The 18,092-nt window shown below is 39.1% G+C and overlaps 3 protein-coding genes across 4 annotated transcripts; 2 read left to right on the forward strand and 1 right to left on the reverse strand.

The window, feature by feature from the left end:
- Window positions 1-334: 334 nt before the first annotated feature.
- Window positions 335-1,900, forward strand: LOC116288438 (lewis-type alpha-(1,3)-fucosyltransferase-like). Its single transcript, XM_031695223.2, has one exon. The coding sequence runs from the start codon at window positions 340-342 to the stop codon at window positions 1,615-1,617; it is 1,278 nt and encodes a 425-aa protein (XP_031551083.2). The 5' UTR covers window positions 335-339; the 3' UTR covers window positions 1,618-1,900.
- Window positions 1,901-4,879: 2,979 nt separating this feature from the next.
- On the forward strand, window positions 4,880-7,437 carry LOC116288467 (uncharacterized). The gene has a single exon (XM_031695261.2). The coding sequence runs from the start codon at window positions 5,649-5,651 to the stop codon at window positions 6,609-6,611; it is 963 nt and encodes a 320-aa protein (XP_031551121.1). The 5' UTR covers window positions 4,880-5,648; the 3' UTR covers window positions 6,612-7,437.
- A 316-nt stretch (window positions 7,438-7,753) lies between these two features.
- On the reverse strand, window positions 7,754-17,996 carry LOC116288462 (MAP kinase-activated protein kinase 5). Of its 2 annotated transcripts, XM_031695255.2 has the most exons (15): window positions 17,738-17,996; window positions 17,379-17,452; window positions 16,893-16,968; window positions 16,579-16,676; window positions 16,145-16,253; window positions 15,314-15,403; window positions 14,024-14,119; window positions 13,524-13,604; window positions 13,168-13,355; window positions 12,796-12,925; window positions 11,510-11,649; window positions 11,173-11,291; window positions 10,700-10,807; window positions 10,258-10,339; window positions 7,754-9,292 (listed from the first exon to the last, which is right to left on the reverse strand). In XM_031695255.2, exons 1-15 carry the CDS (start codon window positions 17,777-17,779, stop codon window positions 9,205-9,207), a joined length of 1,521 nt encoding a protein of 506 aa, XP_031551115.1. In that variant the 5' UTR covers window positions 17,780-17,996; the 3' UTR covers window positions 7,754-9,204. The 2 variants fall into 2 exon arrangements, with proteins under 2 accessions (XP_031551115.1, XP_031551117.1); XM_031695257.2 differs by lacking the exons at window positions 17,379-17,452; window positions 17,738-17,996 and adding an exon at window positions 17,190-17,348.
- Window positions 17,997-18,092: the final 96 nt, after the last annotated feature.

The raw sequence follows: 18,092 nt of genomic DNA on the forward strand, positions 1-18,092 counted from the left end.
TGGAGCGAAGGGAAAAAATGGGCTTCCTTCTCTCTTTTGTTTGCCACAGGAACTCCAAAATATAAGAAGGAACTTCAAAATATAAGAGTTGCCCGCGGAGGAGGCTACTTCAGTATAATTAGTATTTGTTTCAGGCTCTCCTTCCCCCACTCCTATCTTGCCAAGAAAGCATGCGTTCTCGATTTCACGCGCCTTTCGCGGCATTAATCGAAGCGAGAGTTTCCGCTACGTGATTGGTTATCTACCTATAATTAATTGATTCAACTGACTGGTAGAGTGCTACCAAATACATAGCTTATTTGAGAGCTGTATCGAGAAGAAAGCTACCTTTGCGAGACGATGAAACATTTGGAAATCATCTGGATACTTCGTGCTATATTTGTCACCTTTTTTGTTAATTTTTTGATAATACTTCGCATTGAATTGCTTCCCTATGCATCTTCGTCGGTAGAACTGCGAAAATCGCAAGTAAGCCCTAGATTGAAAACCAGTCATTCGGTAAAGTTTATTTCACAAAGGCCTCGCCTCATTCACAAACCTCGTGTTCCGAGACTGATTAAACGCAAACGAAACCCTGAGCTACGAAATCAGAGCTTGTATAGCAAGGATTACAAACTGGTATTGCTGTATACACCAATATGGAAAGCCATGCCATGGCCTGGAGTGAGCGACTCTTACGACTTTGTTCACTGTTATGGAAAATTATGCCCAATTTCAAACTGCAGGATCACTTACAATAAGGGAGCGTTGGGAGTTAGTGATGTGGTCATCTTTCATGGCAAGGACCTTCCATCTCCTACCCACATGAGAGAGATACTTCCACAAAAACACGAAAAGCAACGCTGGGTTTTCAAGATGCATGAAAATCCGCACAATACCGAGTACGATCAGTCCTTATACGATGGGTTTTTCAATTGGACCATGACTTATCGAAGGGACTCGGATATATATATGCCATATAACTTCTACTCCACGCTACCAGAGCCCAATGAATTGAATAACTTTGAAAAGAACAGAAATTATGCGGAGGGAAAAGAGAAACTCGTAGCGTGGATGGTGAGTCACTGTAATACGACAAGAGACAAATTCGTCATAAAACTTCAAAAATATATTGATATCGACATTTATGGCAAATGCAGCAAACAGTTCGGCCAAGAAAGAACATGCGAACCTCGTTCAAAGGAGTGCTCGAATCTTCTAAAACGCTACAAGTTTTACTTATCATTCGAGAATGGTTTCTGCGAGGATTATATCACCGAAAAATACTGGTCCACGCCGTTTGAACACGAAATGATACCTGTCGTTCTTGGTGGAGCAAATTATGATCCAATGGTTGCAGTTCCTGGTTCCTACATCAATGTCCTTGACTTTAAATCCATCAAGGAATTGGCCGATTATTTAGTGTTTCTGGACAAAAACGACACGGAATATAACAAGTATTTCCAGTGGAAGAAAAAATACAAAATAGGCAACCCGGAATGTTGGACGTGTAATATATGCGCAGCCGCCAATCGTTTGGACTTACAAGCGAAAGTGTATGCCCTTAGTGGCTTTTGGGGTGTAAATACTACTTGTAACAAGTATAGTGATAAGATTTCACAAATACTGAAAGACTAGTGACGAAAAAATCTCTCGTATTTTGATCCCTTATACCGTCGTGCTGTTTTTTTTTTTACGAAAAACAAGTCATTTAGAACTGATCTCCCTAAATAATGGGAAGGCTGGAGACTTAGCACCCGATATCGACTACATCACGCTAGAAAATCCAAAAAAATCTCTCTCCCCCCTCGAACCGCAATAGAAATGCAACATCAAAGGAACGTTATTTTCTCTATTATGACATGTATTCAAAATGCCACCACGCCAACTTTTTACAGAAAAATCCTGGCTTGAAGTCGAATCATGTTTGATTTTTTCTACAGCGTGTAAAACGTGAAGGGGACATGTCACCGCGATTATCACTTGAGCGCACGGCGCGCCGAATTTGTTGATTTTGAAACGTTCGCTGCGTTTGAATTGTCAGACAGTCTGTCTCGGTCGGCCATAGTAGGAACACATTGCTGACAAGTATTTAACCCCAGTGTTGAATTTTAATGCAAATCCGAGCATAATATTTGACGGAAGGTTCGATTTTCGATGGAAAAACCTGTCCCGGGTTTTGAATTCAGCCCCGCTCCCCCCTGTTAGCATCAATGCATCAATGCGTGTTTTTTAATTTTGGAAAATCAGAAACCGTACATAGATGGAATGGACTGGACTTCGGTTGGCTGGATTCTACGGATCCTAGACGTTATTTGACGCCGAATTTCAGCTTTTTTCCTATGATTTTTATTTTATTATTAATAGCTAGATTATATTCCGAAATTCTAATAAAAAAATAAAAAAAAATAAAAAATGGAATGTTAAAAATCTTTTGGTTTGTGGCACTGGTTGAAAATTCATGCGAAGCCGGTCAATGGCAAAGGTTTTTCAAAGGACTGTATACATCATGTATCTATGTATATATATCAGTTGCGACTCATTTTTCCCTATTGAAATGATATTGAGATAAATTGGATGTTACTGAAATAGATTGGTTGTCACTGAAATGGATTGCAAGTGACTAGGCCTCTGTCGTTGACTGGATCTTGAACGAAAAATAATATTTTCGAATTTTCACCTTTTGAAAGGCCATGGATGTTCTTAATGTATACGAAAAACATGCCCAATTTCTAAAACTTGTTTTCCTCTTGTAAATGCCCGAATTTTGAGTGTTTTTTAATTTTGGAAAATCCGGAACCGTACATAGATGGAATGGAGTGGACTTCGGTTGGCTGGATTCTACGGATCGTAGACGTCATTTGACGCCGAATTTGCAGCTTTGATCCTATGATTTTTATTATATTATTCATAACTAGTGATTCTATTCCGAAATTCCTTCACAAAAAAAAAAGAAAAATTAAAAAAAAATCTTTTGGTTTGTGACACTGTTGGAAATCCATGTGAAGCGGATCAGCGGCAAAGGTTTTTTGAAAGGACTGTATACACTTATTTCAATAAAGTTAGTCACCTGAAAAGCTATAAAGCTGATGCCGACCAGGATTATGGGTAGATTCATTTTACATGTTCAACCGCTTGATAACTGTTGATGGACTTGAGAATCTTTTACCGGTTACAGTCTCACCTCTTCTGAGCATCATCGCTGCAGTTTGTATTAAAAAAGCTTTGTATATATATGCTTTTTTGATATGAAAAGTTTCCCATGATGCTCAGTGATCTCAGCTTTCTAGGTTTTTGGTGACTAACTTTATTGAAATAAGTGTACATCATGTGTCTATAGGTGACTCTGTGGATAGTTACAGATTTTTACGACTCATTTTCTTATATTAAAATGATATTGAGATGAATTGGATGTTACTGAAATAGATTGGTTGTCACTGAAATGGATTGCAAGTGATTAGGCCACATTCATTGACTGGATCTTGAATAAAAATGCTGATTGATATTGATTGATATTGATTGATTACTGTAATAGCCTTCTCTATGGTCTACCTAATTGTGAGATATTTAAGCTTCAAAGAGTACAGAACGCTGCGGCAAGGTTATTGACATGCACTAGTAAATATTTACGTTTTTTTTTTGCGAAAAAATTGCTTATTTCCTGTTGTTTTGGGAAATTCGAAGAAAAGTATCAAGCAATCAGTCAGAGGTTCTTGTGCGCGCACACAAATCTAAACTTGATATAAAGTGTCCATATATAATGACACCTAGCTGATGCAAGCATACTTCGCGTCCTTTGAAGCTAACTAAGGGCCTGTTTACATGGGAAAAGGGTGCCCCTAGGGGATAGGGTCACCCTACCTGGTAGGGCTGAAGATACCGGGCGTCTACATGATAATTTGCAACCCTAGGCCTAGGGTTAACCCTGGTTAGCGGCCGCTCAGCAAGCAAAACAAACAAAATGGCGGGAGAACGACTTTTGGCGGTAACTTTGATTTTTACTTCACTCGCTTCTTTGCTTTCGTGTTTCCAACTTTGTGGTCAGTTATTAATATTCTTAATGACTGAGAGACAGCGATTTCGAATGGTTGGCCAGCAAATTGCGGCACAATATGACATTGCCATGAATCACAAGTATGCCGCAAAGGAAAGATTTGGCGTAAAACCAGGCCGCACTGAGCAGTGGTGGCTCAATTTATATAACGGAATTAGTTAGAGGCGAGGTTTTTCCGTTGGTGTCGTCGAAAATATTCCCCGGGTTTGTACGAACTGTCCGCCATTTTGCTTCACGACGCCTGCAAGCGGTGTCAGCGGTATGAGCAACCACAGCTCTACCCCCCAGCGCTAGCCCTATGTTTTGCGTTTACATGGGCAAATGTCAGCAAAACTCGCCTCTACTAGGTAGGGTCACCTTACCTTCCAGATAGGGTAGCCCTACCACTAGGGGCACCCTCCCTCATGTAAACAGACGGCATATTTACAATAGTGAAGGGTTACCCTACTACCTAGGATAACTCTACAAGGTAGGGTCACCCCACCTTCCAGATAGGGTAGCCCTACCACTAGGGGCACCCTACTTCACATGTAAACAGACGGCATATTTACAATAGAGAAGGGTTACTCAACTACCTAGGGTAACTCTACTAGGTAGGGGCACCCTCCCTCATGTAAACAGGCCCTTAAAAAGTGCTGATAAACAGCAGCCCCGCCAACTTTAGTGTATAATGAGAACACTGGTTAAGGCGTTACATCGTCACAACACTCTCTCCAGTATTTCTGAATAACTGCACATTCCTAGCATTTTAGAGTTACGATTTTCGCTATACATTTTGATATAAGATGTCTTGCTGCGCACGACGGAAGAAGAACGACTAACGAGCTGCTTCAGACAGAACCATGCAGTTCGAAGTCGAAAAGAATGTCTTCCCTGAGGTCAAACTTGAGGTAAATCCTGGACGATTACCTACGCCAACCATAACTCGTATACTAACACGTCACAATATTTATTAAGACGAAAGAGTTCAAAAGTTGACTGAGCAAATAATGGAGCAAACTGAGTTTATCATTTGTTCAAGGTTCGTCGGATTTTTTTAATACCTGTTGAGGTACACATAATCTCAGTACTGCAATAAGAGTAGTCATGTTGAAAGATTAAACCACTCCCACAACATTCCCTCATTCTTTTATCCCTTAAATGTAAACCTTAAGTCTGATAGAATAGATTCGCAGATATAAGATACTAGTCAACTCAATCTACGTTTCAAAGAGACTCACAGGAGAGCTGGAACAATAGCTGTTTTGGAAACATTTGTTATCTACCGCAGAGTGTAAGAGAAAGGAATTCAAAGAAGCAGAGACCCTGGGGTTTGTTTACACAAACTTGCATAACGCCAGGGCTACAGGCAAATAGTAAATGACTCTGGGATGACGTCTTGAAGTAGCAGATTTCGTGTATAGTGAGCTTGTCGTGGCTGTCGTGTAACCGAATAGGAACAACTAGCGACAGATACTTGGTTAAAGAACCGTGACATCTTACAGCCCATCAATCGCAGATCTGACTTCACAAACTCAGCTCGGCTTTTGAGCTGAAGGCAATCTTGAAGTGTAGAAAGATAGTCTAAGACTAGGTTGAAAGCTTCAGTAAAGCAGTAATCCTTGGATTTCAAAGCATGGATGGCGAGCTCGAGCAGATGAGCGATGAAGGGATGGTCGGGATGCTGCATAATAGCCCAGAGATAAAAACACTGAAGGATGTCAGACGGTATGACAAGAAGACCTTAGTGTGTCCCGGCGGATGCGAAGCGCAGCTACTATTGAGTGAAATAGCGGGGCACGAATGTGTAGAGTATCTAAAGAACGAGTTGAAAAGAATGGACGAAAATTTCAACGAATTGGAGAGTAGAGTGGCGGAGATGGTTGCAATGGAAGCTTACTACAAGGAGAAACTTTCCTCGTTGGAAAATAAAATCGAAGAAATGACGGAAGAAATGAAGGTGCTTCTGCTGGAGAGGACTCGCCGGGATGAGATTTTCAGCAGTAAAGAAACCTTTTATAAAGAGCAAACTGCAGCTTTGAAGGAACAAGTGGCAAAACTTGAAAAACGACGTCAAGAAGGAAGATCACAGTCATTGAAGAGGCCTTCAGGTGACGACCAAGATGAGGCAGAATATGACATCCAGCGCGTGGAGAGAGAGTGGGCCTTGCGCTACGATAAATTACTGGCCGAGAAGATTACTATGGAAACTTTATATCAAAGAAAAGATAGAGAATATCGACAAGAAATGAGTGCGATGAAGCAAGAGGTTTACGCACTTCGCGATAGCCTTCGCCTGGAACGCGAAGTCATGGCTTTAGAGTACGATCAAGCAAACTTTGAGAAGCTGCAAAGTTTGATTGACCAGTTGGAAGAACTTGTGCGGCAAAAGAGAATCGATACTCAAAAATTCGACAATGCTGAAGTCGGTGAAAAGGATCGGTTGTATCCGAACCATAGCGAGGAGGAATACGTGAATGAGAGAGATGATGAGTTAGGCGAAATTCGTGATATTAATGCCAATCACGCAAAGAAAAGACCACCAGACTCTGTGGGAAGCTTAGAATCTGAAGAAGAGCTTATTATAGAATCTAATTGAATAACTGAGGACTTTCTTTTGCGAACAGATTTGCAAAGAAATCACTAACGAATTCCTATCTAGGGTAGTGAACTGCAAGGGTCAACAAACACGGAGTATATACGTATATATTCATTCCATTTGTACAAATCAGATCGCCAGCAGAATCCATCTCGAGATATTCAAAATATAACAATATCTTGGATTCCTCGAATCACAGTATCATCTGTTACATTTTTGAGCGATTGGTTGTTGACATAAGAGGTAGTTATCTGTCTTCGATAACCGTGGTGGTAGGTTTCTCATTGGACGGCTGAGCAAAGTTAGTATTTGTCTACATATATGGACACCGCATGTAAACACAAAAGATAAGCATATAAACGCTACCGTGGGTGAAATTAGAACTCAAACTCTCAAACTCTTGATACATTTATATGTTTTCTCGGGTCGCCCCGGTTCAAGGCACAACACACAGACTAAAAATCTTCCGTGATTTTAACAAGAGTTTACAAGATTGTTTTTGTAAAATTCAAATTCAGCAACGTTTAGGATTGTAGAGATATAGTTTTCTAATCTTAAGAGCAAGTATAAACTCCAGAGAGTAAGCCCACGGTCTATGAAAATGTATTTATTAATTTTAAATAAACAAACAGACTAAAAATCTTCCGTGATTTTAACAAGAGTTTACAAGATTGTTTTTGTAAAATTCAAATTCAGCAACGTTTAGGATTGTAGAGATATAGTTTTCTAATCTTAAGAGCAAGTATAAACTCCAGAGAGTAAGCCCACGGTCTATGAAAATGTATTTATTAATTTTAAATAAAATAACAGTTAAATCTTAATTTTATATGACAGCATGTTTATTTATCCTGTTATGACGGTCTGTGCTGAGAGCAAATGCTGTAGGAGCAAAATTTTTTTGTACCTTTGTAAAAAAAGATGTGAGAGGTTAAACTGTGCTGATTTTGTTCAAAATATGGATTAAATTTGGTACATTGACTTTAAAATGGCTTCCGGTGATCTGAACCAATCAAAATACGAGAAAACTGCAACCCATCCAATCACGATGCTTATAAGCGAAAGCCATTTCAGTGTCACGCAGAACAAATTAAAATACATATCGCAAGAGCAAGCACACTTCATGCACCCGTGACCACATTCTAAAACTTTACACCTGAGTTGAACTATTTTAAGCACAAATTAGATAACTAAGTATTTGTTTGCTCTGGTTATTATGGCTCGCGTGTTTTCTGGCGATTGTATTAAGTGTATTACTAACACATAAGCAACATTAGGGACCTTAAGCTGCAGGACGGCGACGACGACGACGACGGCAAACATACAATAGCACTAATTGCGCTATTCAATAGATACTCGTTGGAATGTACGAAATACTGTGCATCATTGCCGTCTTATGCTGAAAGTAAGACGTGAAATGTCCTATTTTTACGTACTAAAGAGAACGGCTACGCCAAAAGCTTATCTTTGCTGATTTTCGTCATAAGTAAAGCGCTCCCAAAAGACGTCAGTCATTTCATTCTAAAACGGGGATGCTTATTGAGTAAAATACTAGGTAAACACGAAATATTAATACAATAGAAGGTTGAAGCGCTTCCATTTCGCCGACGTTGTCGTCCACGTTGCCGTCCTGCAGCTTAAGGTCCCTATTATTTCATTAACTTCAGTCATTAATTTAATAATCTTAGTGAAAGAAATGCATTTTAATTAACTGATAAATAAGATCCACACACTGCCAGAAAATAAAAAATAAAATATTTTGCTGTCCACGTTAAGGGTTAATGTCTTTCAATAAAATCGAAAGGAAGTTTGGTAACCATGGTAATAACCTTATCATTTATCGATCGTTGACGTTCTCGAGAACACGGGATAAGAAAGATAAAAATCATCTTTGACCTACTAACTACAGGGCGTGGAGAAGCTTAAAACTTCATTAAAAATACTCGATAAGAATGTGGTGTCTGTGTAAAAAGCAGATAAGATGTGATGGAGCTGCGAGAAAAAAAGAGGGTCTGTTATAAATGAAGGAAGGTGGTCCTATAAATGTTTTTTCTTTCTTTCTTTCTTTCTTTCTGTTTTTTTTCTGCACGCGCTTGTTGCATTTTTTAGTGATCTTTGCTGTTTTCTTACGACCTAAGCAGTCATCTGGATGAGATTTTGGCTGCCATCAATCGTAAATTAAGTACAAACTCAGACAGTCGTAAGAAAATATAAATTAAATGGACGGAAGCCAAAATATGAGAAATCGTGTTTGGTTCTTGGAAATGTTTGGCTTTTAAAGAAACACGAGATGCGCTCTTAAACACCTTTAAGGGTGTGTTAAAGGTGTGCTAGCGTGTGAACACGGGATATTGGCTACTTCTGCCAACATAAGTAAAGGTAATTTTGTTTTTTGGGAAGGGCTGGAGCTTCAGAGGAGAGGGTCACTAGTAAAAAATTGAACTCTTGTGGAGAGCCTGATTTTTTTTTTATTTTGATGAAAGCAGTTTCATTATTGTTGGCTTAAGAAAGTCTTGAATTTCGTCCCGGCTGAGCGAAAGGGGAGGGCTACAATCCTTTTAAAATCGTTTACTGCGAATCCCCCAGCGTCTTCCTCTCAATACAACTTTCTACTTCCCCTAATGCAAGCAATGACACTGATGATGATAATGATGACGATAATAACGACGACGAAGATGATGGTACTGAAAAAAAAAATTCTAGGTCATCTATTCATTTACTTTCATTATTTGATTGTTTATTTATTTGGTTTTATCTTATGAATATTATACAAGCAATTTTGTTCAGTAATTACTAGCGGCGTCATTCATTGATATTTAAAAAAAATTAAAGATAACTTAGGAGAACGATATACATTTTAGTTATACATGTTAGCTTAAAGCACATATATTACTCACAAAACACACACCCCAGATACATAAATACACACTTACACCATATAAATACTACATAACACACGTAAACAAAACATCACACATTCCTGGCTAAAAGCCGGGTCAAACCAATTTTTTCTGGGACTTTTGACGAGTTTTTCTGATCTAAACAGGGTTAAACCGCTTTTGAAGCAAATAAAGGCAACCTTATTTCGAACGCACAATTAGGCGCCCACTAAGTTGTTATAATAATAATAACCTATTTTAGATGCAAGATAAATTGATACCTAAATTTTTGTCTGCATATTGTATTACGGTAAAAATTTTTTAAATCCCTACTTTAACTGCTAGGTCAAGGCTAGTAGCTCTTCAATGAGTCTCGCTAAAACCATAGGACTTTACCCTAAAAACAGAGTATTATATTCGTGTTTTAATTGCAAGGTTAAAGCTAGCAGCTCTTCATGATCACGGCGGGCGAATCCAAGAAGAACAAGAAACAGTGTTTTCTGGTTCCATTATTGTTTAGATTGCATCATGGGACTCAATCAACTAAATGAATCTTACGAATCTGATTACCAGCCTTTAGTGACAGGAAACCGGTTACCCTCCAGCCATCATCACACATGCACTTTTACTGAAATCTTGCCAGTCAGCTGGTAAAATTTCCACACCGGAAATGAAGTTGTTAAAAAGGAAGATATTAGCCGGATACCAAAAGGAACGCGCGCTCAAGAATGAGATTAGTAAAGTATACTCTACCGGCATTAACTGTCTACCTGTAAGCACGCATCGAGTGTACAATACTTCGGACGGCCTTAGCCAAACGTCTTTTATCGACCGAATCCAAGAATTTATCATCTGGAGAAGAGAACGACACAAAGACTCAGCTCAAATTCTCTATTTTTTTCTTATATTAGTCAAGGCCATCTCACTTCAACATTTTTTCTCCGAAAGTTTTAGCTTTAGCTTTAATCTCAATTAATAAATTTCATCTTCTTATGACCAATGCAGTCTTATTTGGGGAACCTAAATTCCTGTTAGGACTGGATATGGGGTTGGGCCTATCAGATTCAGATTTTTTCCAGGAAAGGAACTTGCGGGCCACTTAGATGGGATTATTTATCATTTATTAATGATTAATAATCATGACAATCCACTCAAGTATCAATGCAATTTTGATATTTCTTTTCTAAGTAAAGCACTAATCTCTCGACATACCTTGCCACGATTCCTGTGATAGAGCATCCTTTAGTTCTTGTGATGTCGAGTTATGTTCTAATGCTTTCTTAACCAGCTTGCTTAGCTCCTCCTCTGCACAATATTCCTCTAATATACAAACAAACCAGCATGAAAGGTTGGAGCTTTTGAGTTGAGCGTTGTGTGCATAGAATATTAAATGTAGTGGTAGTGTGTGTGAGCGTGTCTAAGTGTGATAAGTGTCCCCAATTAGTGCGAAAGCGCTAGAACGACTAGACACTTAAATAAAGTGATTTATTTTTAATATTTATTTAGGGGTATATTGTAAGACTAGTTCAAGGGGAGGGGAGGAGAGAAGAGGAGAGGATTACAAAAGTAAACAAGCCTCTAATGGTGTAAGGAAATCGAACAAATACACCTGCAATAGCTTTCAATCCACAGAATTCCAAACGAGAACCACCGCAAAAGGAAAGCACAAACCATCATCAATGTACCTGTGTTATTTTTTGGAGGCATAATGCAGAATGCTATCACATCTCGTAAAGACTTGATTGCGTCCTGGTTGACATTGTCCACTTGTGAAGGGACTATGGATGGTGCCTCTTCATCCATCCTGAAAGACGTAATAAGATAGAGCAGATTTCGTTTGACTGTAAAGACTAATAGCAAATGTGTGTCTTAAAAATTCTTACCAAACTCCTTTCGCTACTCCGCTTGTGTTTGCCGCGTGCGTATCGATAAAAGTAGGTCCAACTCGATACTAATCTTGACCGAACTTCAATAACTATGACGACTAATGGCATGATACAACATCGGTATCGAAGTGCGTACCTGTGTTTTGCTATGTGTTTTCGTCTCTCCAGTATAGGATTATGAGCTTTTGATATGGACTTTAATGACACAACTCGATCTGAAATTCTCATTTCTGTTAAACGTACATTGTGCGCTGTCATGGCTTCTTCGAAAGCTTCCTACAAAAGAAAGGAAAAAAGAAAACGGTCATGCATGCATTGCGCCTTTCTAAATCCTGTCCTGAAAAGTCTCCAAAGTGCGGGAAATAGCATGTCGTGAAGGACCATGTCACCGTACCCACATACCCATAAACTCCCCCCCCCCCCCCCCCCCTTCCAAATATAATCTTGCAGCATTGGTGCATGTTAAAATGGTGTCTGGGGTGTCCCTCCTCGAAGTTCTAAATCCTTGACATGTCCCTGTATTCAAATCTATATTCACGAAGTCAATAATGGCAGAGCGCTTGCTCTTATTTGACCACCATTCACATCATAACAACAAAAACAAATGGAGGATATCATTTTTATAAAAGCAGCGGGGGGAGTTAGGTTTTAAGGTTTTTATTGAAGAAATAGAAAACACGCGCGTGCTGTGTGCAGTTACAAAGCACGCGGGGATTGGCAGAACTCCTCGAGTGTTCTGTCAATCCCCAATTGTTTTATAACTCCACACAGCACAGCAAGCAAGTTTTTTATTCTTTTATAAAATACAAATTACAACACCCGTTATTTAGGATAAGAATATTGCAACTGAAAGTGCGTGCGGTGTGCTCTCATAAAGCACGCGCTCCCAACCTATCAGAAAGCGAGATTTAAAATTGTTATTTTATAATGTTAGTCAGTTGCAACAATTCGAGACCCTAGTGGTAAAAGACAAGAAGAGTGCAATACCCTTGATTCCCCGTCTAACGATGGCTACACATCCCTTTCCACGAGATTAAAAGAATAATAGATGTGGTCTCCATGTTGGTTGACATGACAAAAGACACCAAGACCCAGGTGATCTGAAATCTAGGTGCACAATGCATTGTTTGTCACAGTGAAGGTTTCCAAGTGTTTTCAGTTATCTCTTGGTAAAACGAAATATTTCCCACCAACCGACGACAAAATATGCTATTTCCAAAAGCAAAAATTCTTTACACGGATGTGTTTTATTTTCTTTATGTGTTTTTTGGGGGGGTGGGGTTAAAGACCTTTTTTTTTGAGCCGAAAACTTGGAATTAGGAAATCTTGAACTACGAACAAAAATTTTGCTGATTGGCTAATTTCGTTCTGCCTTATAGAACAGAGATCACCTGGACGTGACACGCACCCCAAGAATATTACCTCATCAGCAGTAATCCTTGCCGGTGTTTCCAGGATAACATCCTCATCATTCTTGTCTTGGTGTTGTAACCAAGGATGTTCTAACAGTTCTACCACACTGAGTCTTTGCCCTGGTTCTACACAAAGCAACCTGGAAAAATAAATCAACCTGTTACCTACAAAACCTTTGGTTGGATTCTCAATTTGGGAAACAAAAGAAAAGAATTTTATTTCCCTGAGAATTAAAACACAACATTTTCTTCACTTGAAATTGCTGCTATTACTAGTGATCCTGTAGTTGAAAATTACTTTGTTTTTGAAGTAAAGTAACATTAGTTAAGGGGACAATACGATGCATAACTGACCCTAACTGATGACAATAAATCATCTTACTTTGAAACAACATCTTTAGCTTCATTTGATATTTTAGACCATTCAGGGTCAGGAAATGTAAACTGTCCAGCCATTATCCTGCGTCGCATGCCTTGAGATAACTGTTTCCGAGGTACTTCTGAATAAAACGGTGGATAGCCACACAGCATGATATAGATGACCACGCCCAAGGACCACATGTCACAGCTCTATCAAGAAAATAAATTTTATGTCTGAATATTGTTACAAGACAGACTAGATGGCCTTATATCATTGTATGGATGGATGGAGGGACGATGCCATCTAGATGGATGCATGGATGCATGGATGGATGCAGGTAAGAAGTTCCATAAGAGTATGATTAAACTTGAGCTCACTTTATCATATGTGTATGGTTTTGCTAGGAAAGGAAACCGGCCAGACTTCTGTGCTCTGTGAATTCTTTGTGCTTCTAATACCTAAAATAAAAAATAAAAAATAAAAATCATCATAAATTTCTTTTTTGTCCTTATATTCTAAATCTTACTCAACATTGAAACAACCTCTGGGATGATCTAAGTCAGAGCATGGGTAGCTCACAGATCAAACCCTGAAATGACCTCTGGGCTGATCTAAGTCAGGACGCAGCTAACTCACAGATAGAACCCTGAAACAACCTCTGGGCTGATCTAAGTCAGGCCGCGGCTAACTCACAGACCGAATTGGAATTTAGCATGTTGGGTTTTGCAGTGGGAATAAACATGAAGAACAATCAGAAAAACTCTCGAATCAGTATCTTCTTGCATGTGATGCTAGCTATTGAACCTGAGACCCCAAAGGTGGGTGTAATGGGTCCCCTTAAAATCACTATTATAATGACTAGGAATGACAAACATACCTGAGGTGAAACATAGTATGGTGTAAACTGTGGGGTTACAAGATCACCTTGGTCAACCTTTGCAAATCCAAAATCTGCAAGCTTAACCACCATTTCCTGCAACAAATACAAAGATAATGCAATGAATTATTAGACAAATACCCAATACCTAATACATATCATACAAACACCTAATACCCCAGGGGGTTCTCTTGCAAATTTAGGGTAGGGATGTGCCGCTGAGCCCTCTGAACCCTGACCCTGTTCCAGAGTAAAAATCGCTCAAAATTCATACCCTGTTCCAGAGCAAGATCACTGAAAACCATAACCTTTTCCAGTAGTGTGAAAATAGATATCCTGTTCCAGAGAGGAGAGAGAGTGATTTCATATACCCTGTCCCAGAGCGAGCGCGATTTTATATACCCTGTTCCAGAGTAGAATCACTGAAAACCATACCCTGTTTGGCAGCACGTACCCATATAGCGAATATAGGGGAGTAACCTCCACCCCCCCCCCCCCCGGGCTAATACCTAATACAAATCAGACAAAACTGCAGCCTATTAATGGTCATATGTGATGAATGTTTTGAGTATTCTTGAGTGACCCTTTTCAGGTGAAATGAACTCCCCTTGTAAAGGTGACTACAATCAAATTTAATTGGTAGAAAATAGTAAGCCTTAAAGTACAATACCCAAATCATGCATACTTTGTGGTCAAAACACAAAAGGGGGACCAATGCCCACTAGTCCTTACCCCTACCCAATATGCTCCTTTGACCAGGTATACCCCTAACAGGCCTTTTTTTTGCAGTAGCCCTGTTGGTTTGAATGACAGATTCCACAATGTGTGGCCTCACATCCCAGGTGGGTACTCCCCTATATTCACTGTACTGGTACGTGCCGCCAAACAGGGTATGGTTTTCAACAATTCTACTCTGGAACAGGGTATATAAAATCGTGCTCACTCTTGGACAGGGTATATGAAACTTACGCTCTCTCCTCTCTGGAACAGGGTATCTATTTTCGCAATACTGGAACAGGGTATGGTTTTCAGCGATCTTGCTCTGGAACAAGGTATGAATTTCAGCGATTTTACTCTGGAACAGGGTCAGGGTTCAGAGGGCTCAGCGGCACATCCCTACTCTAAACAGGCAAGAGTACCCCCCCCGGTCCTCACATTCAAGTGCTTGAGAATGAATTTATGCAGGTTAAATAAAGGTTTTTATTCTCATGAGAATAAACATGATATGGCTGCTGTGTGATAAGGTCTATTAAAGTACACTTAAGAAGTTGCAATGGGCATCAAACATACCTCATCCCTGCTAACAAGCAGTAGGTTTTCTGGTTTTAGATCTCGGTGAGCAACATTAAATGAGTGACAGTGGTAAAGAGCTTGTGTTATCTGTAAGAATAGAGAACTTGAAGTGAAGGGGGTGTTCTTTGCTGTTTTCAACAAGATTCATGATGATCAGTTTAAAAAACAATACATGGGATTACAGTGCAATTACCGCAACCTGGGTCAATAAGCCTTTTCATAGTTCAAGAATCGATTCCACTGCGCATGCGATTTTATCCCGAATTTCTCGCCTTCTTTTGTTTAATTAAGAACAAAAGAAGGTTTAGACAAAGAAGGTGAGAAACTCGGGATAAAATCGCATGCGCAGTGGAATCGATTCTTAAACTATGAAAAGGCTTATTAGACCAGTTAGGCAAGAGAACCAATTAAAATGCAGAAACCTAGACTGCACAAGAATTTTAATTTGACCTTGATGTTAGGTGTTAACAACTAGATAGCCATCGTCATTTTCTTGTGGGAATAAAAGATATGTTGAAAGGCTATTGTTTTCTGCTGCTTTCTGATAGGCTCCACTATCCAAAGTTGGAATGTGTTGTTTGTATTCCACAATTTGATTGGTTTTCGCTGTCTAAGTTGCCCTGGTTATAGTATTTGTGCTGTATGATAACAATAGATTGGTCTTCCAAACAATTAAACAAAACCTAACCTAATAAAAGAGGTGATTTACTATGGGGTAATCAAAAAGCAGACTCTGAATGGTAAAGTCTTACTGGGGTATGAACCACAGTATTTTATAATATGGCTTTCTTTTAAGGCATTTACAAATTTTATCCACACTATTGGTACCTCTGAAGTAAGTATCATGGCCTCTTTCTCTGTAAACTTTCTTCTTGTCCTTATTTGTTCAAATAACTCTCCTCCTTCCATTAGTTCTAGAACCATCAAAATTCTTGGTCTGAAAAAAAACAACAATTTCATGCTTAGATAAATAAAAAATATAAACATATTTAGTTAATTAGGGACGGGACCACAATTAACGCCATCATCCGAGCCACGTGAAGGTCTAACCATTTGCAGATGTAATTACAAAGGCAGTACCTTCCCTTATTTTAAGACCCTGAGCGTTGGTCCAGCTGAGGCTTGAACCATGACCCCCTGCACAACAAACTACGCTCTTACCAACTGAGCTAACCGGGTGGCAGTTAGAACACAAATCAGTGACAAGGGATATAGTTCAATTATCCCCCGCTTTAAAAAAAGATGTCATCTAGATGACTTACGAAGGTTTCATCTCGCCAGGAAGGACAATCTTATTGGCATACACATCAATGGCAGTCACAATGTTGGAATGACCTGAGCACATATAATGGCACCTTGCCTGTGAAGAAAGAAAAGTAGTCAGACAGTCATTCATTCATGTCAGTCAGTGAGTGAGTGGGTGAGTCATATAGTCAGTCAATCATTCTATCTGTCAGTCAGTCAGTCCTCAAGTCAGTCAGTCCATTCAGTCAGACAAATAGACAAACAGCCAGACAGTAAGTCAATCAGGCAGACAGGATTTTAGCTTCTCTTTATTTCTAATGAGTACATGTACCTCAGACTTTGATTTTGGATTATCCATTAAACATTTTAAAGCATATTTTACTCCAGTGCGTTTACTCGTACACTCCCTATAAAAAATTAAAAGAAAATAACTATAAAGGCCTGGTCGCATGGTACAACTGATACAAACAATATCAAGTGCACTTTGTGCCTGGCATGGACCTCTGCAATGTCCACTTGCATGCAACAAGTTTCACCAAGTGAACATAACCTGTAATAGACTATAATCCCGCGCCATGTTTTCTCTCATGAGAATAAAAACCTTTCGTTTAACCACACATATCCTCACCCTGAAGCGCTTGAATGCAAAGCCTGTGATGCATCTATTTTTAGTCAATATGGCTGCTGCATGATAAAGGTTATGGTATTGGCAATTCATGGTGACCAAAATTTGCTTTTTCCCAATACTTGGGCTTCCTGTGGATCCTCCTCATGTTGTAAAATATGTATAGATCCTTTGATAATTTCTTTTCAGTACCTCACTGGTCCACTAATTCCAGATCCTAGTTTTTTGGTCCAGTTCACTTCATAATCATCTTCCAATGGTGTTATCTAAAGAAAATTATTTAAAACAGGAACAAAATTTGAGCAAATTTATAAGAAATTATTAATACAATAAGCATCAAAAAAAGAAAGTTAAATTCTTGGTGCTTCGTAAAGAGACTTTTTAAAGCTAAGCTTGTTGTTTTTCGAAAAATAAGGTAGAAATGTTAAGGCTAAGATCAATGGATATCAGGATAGAAAAAATGCAGGAAAGAAAAAATAAAAAATAAAAAGACTAGGAGAAGTTTTTCCAAACGACATCTCTTTCTAGGTGTTTTGCAAGGTGTTATTCACCTTCATTACTAATTCTCTTCGTTCTTTCTGTTCTTCCGCCATCTTGGATTGTGTGATTTTGAGTTCCGAACACTGTACGCCAACGACAGATAAATCCTTTAGATAACGAGATGAAATATAGCTTACGAATACATATCAGCCCTTCATTAAATATTTCTGTCGCTATTTTGGTTATCTAAGCTCGTCATAAAATTTTGACTTCTTTTTAAAATTTCCCCATCAAATGAAATGGAGAAACGACAATCAGGCATCCGAAGTCTGGGATTCCTGTGGAATGGTATGTCATGAATGGGAGGGGAGGCACGGGTAATATTGTCTCCACTACCGCAGTGTTTACCGTACCGCGGTCGGCGTG

This window comes from Actinia tenebrosa, unplaced genomic scaffold, assembly GCF_029948245.1.
Source record: "Actinia tenebrosa isolate PJP-AT-01 unplaced genomic scaffold, QUT_ActTen_1.0 PGA_scaffold1__47_contigs__length_23844297, whole genome shotgun sequence".
Classification (NCBI taxonomy): Eukaryota; Metazoa; Cnidaria; class Anthozoa; order Actiniaria; family Actiniidae; genus Actinia; species Actinia tenebrosa.

Bases quoted from the DNA above. Each gene is read 5' to 3' on its own strand.
- LOC116288467 (XM_031695261.2), top strand. From the start codon at position 5,649: ATGGATGGCGAGCTCGAGCAGATGAGCGATGAAGGGATGGTCGGGATG.
- LOC116288438 (XM_031695223.2), top strand. From the start codon at position 340: ATGAAACATTTGGAAATCATCTGGATACTTCGTGCTATATTTGTCACC.
- LOC116288462 (XM_031695255.2), bottom strand. From the start codon at position 17,779: ATGGCGGAAGAACAGAAAGAACGAAGAGAATTAGTAATGAAG. The intron at 13,356-13,523 runs GTGAGCTCAAGT...TTTTCTTGATAG, and splicing joins AACCATACACATATGATAAA to AGCTGTGACATGTGGTCCTT. The intron at 10,340-10,699 runs GTATGTCGAGAG...TCTCTTCTCCAG, and splicing joins ATCACAGGAATCGTGGCAAG to ATGATAAATTCTTGGATTCG.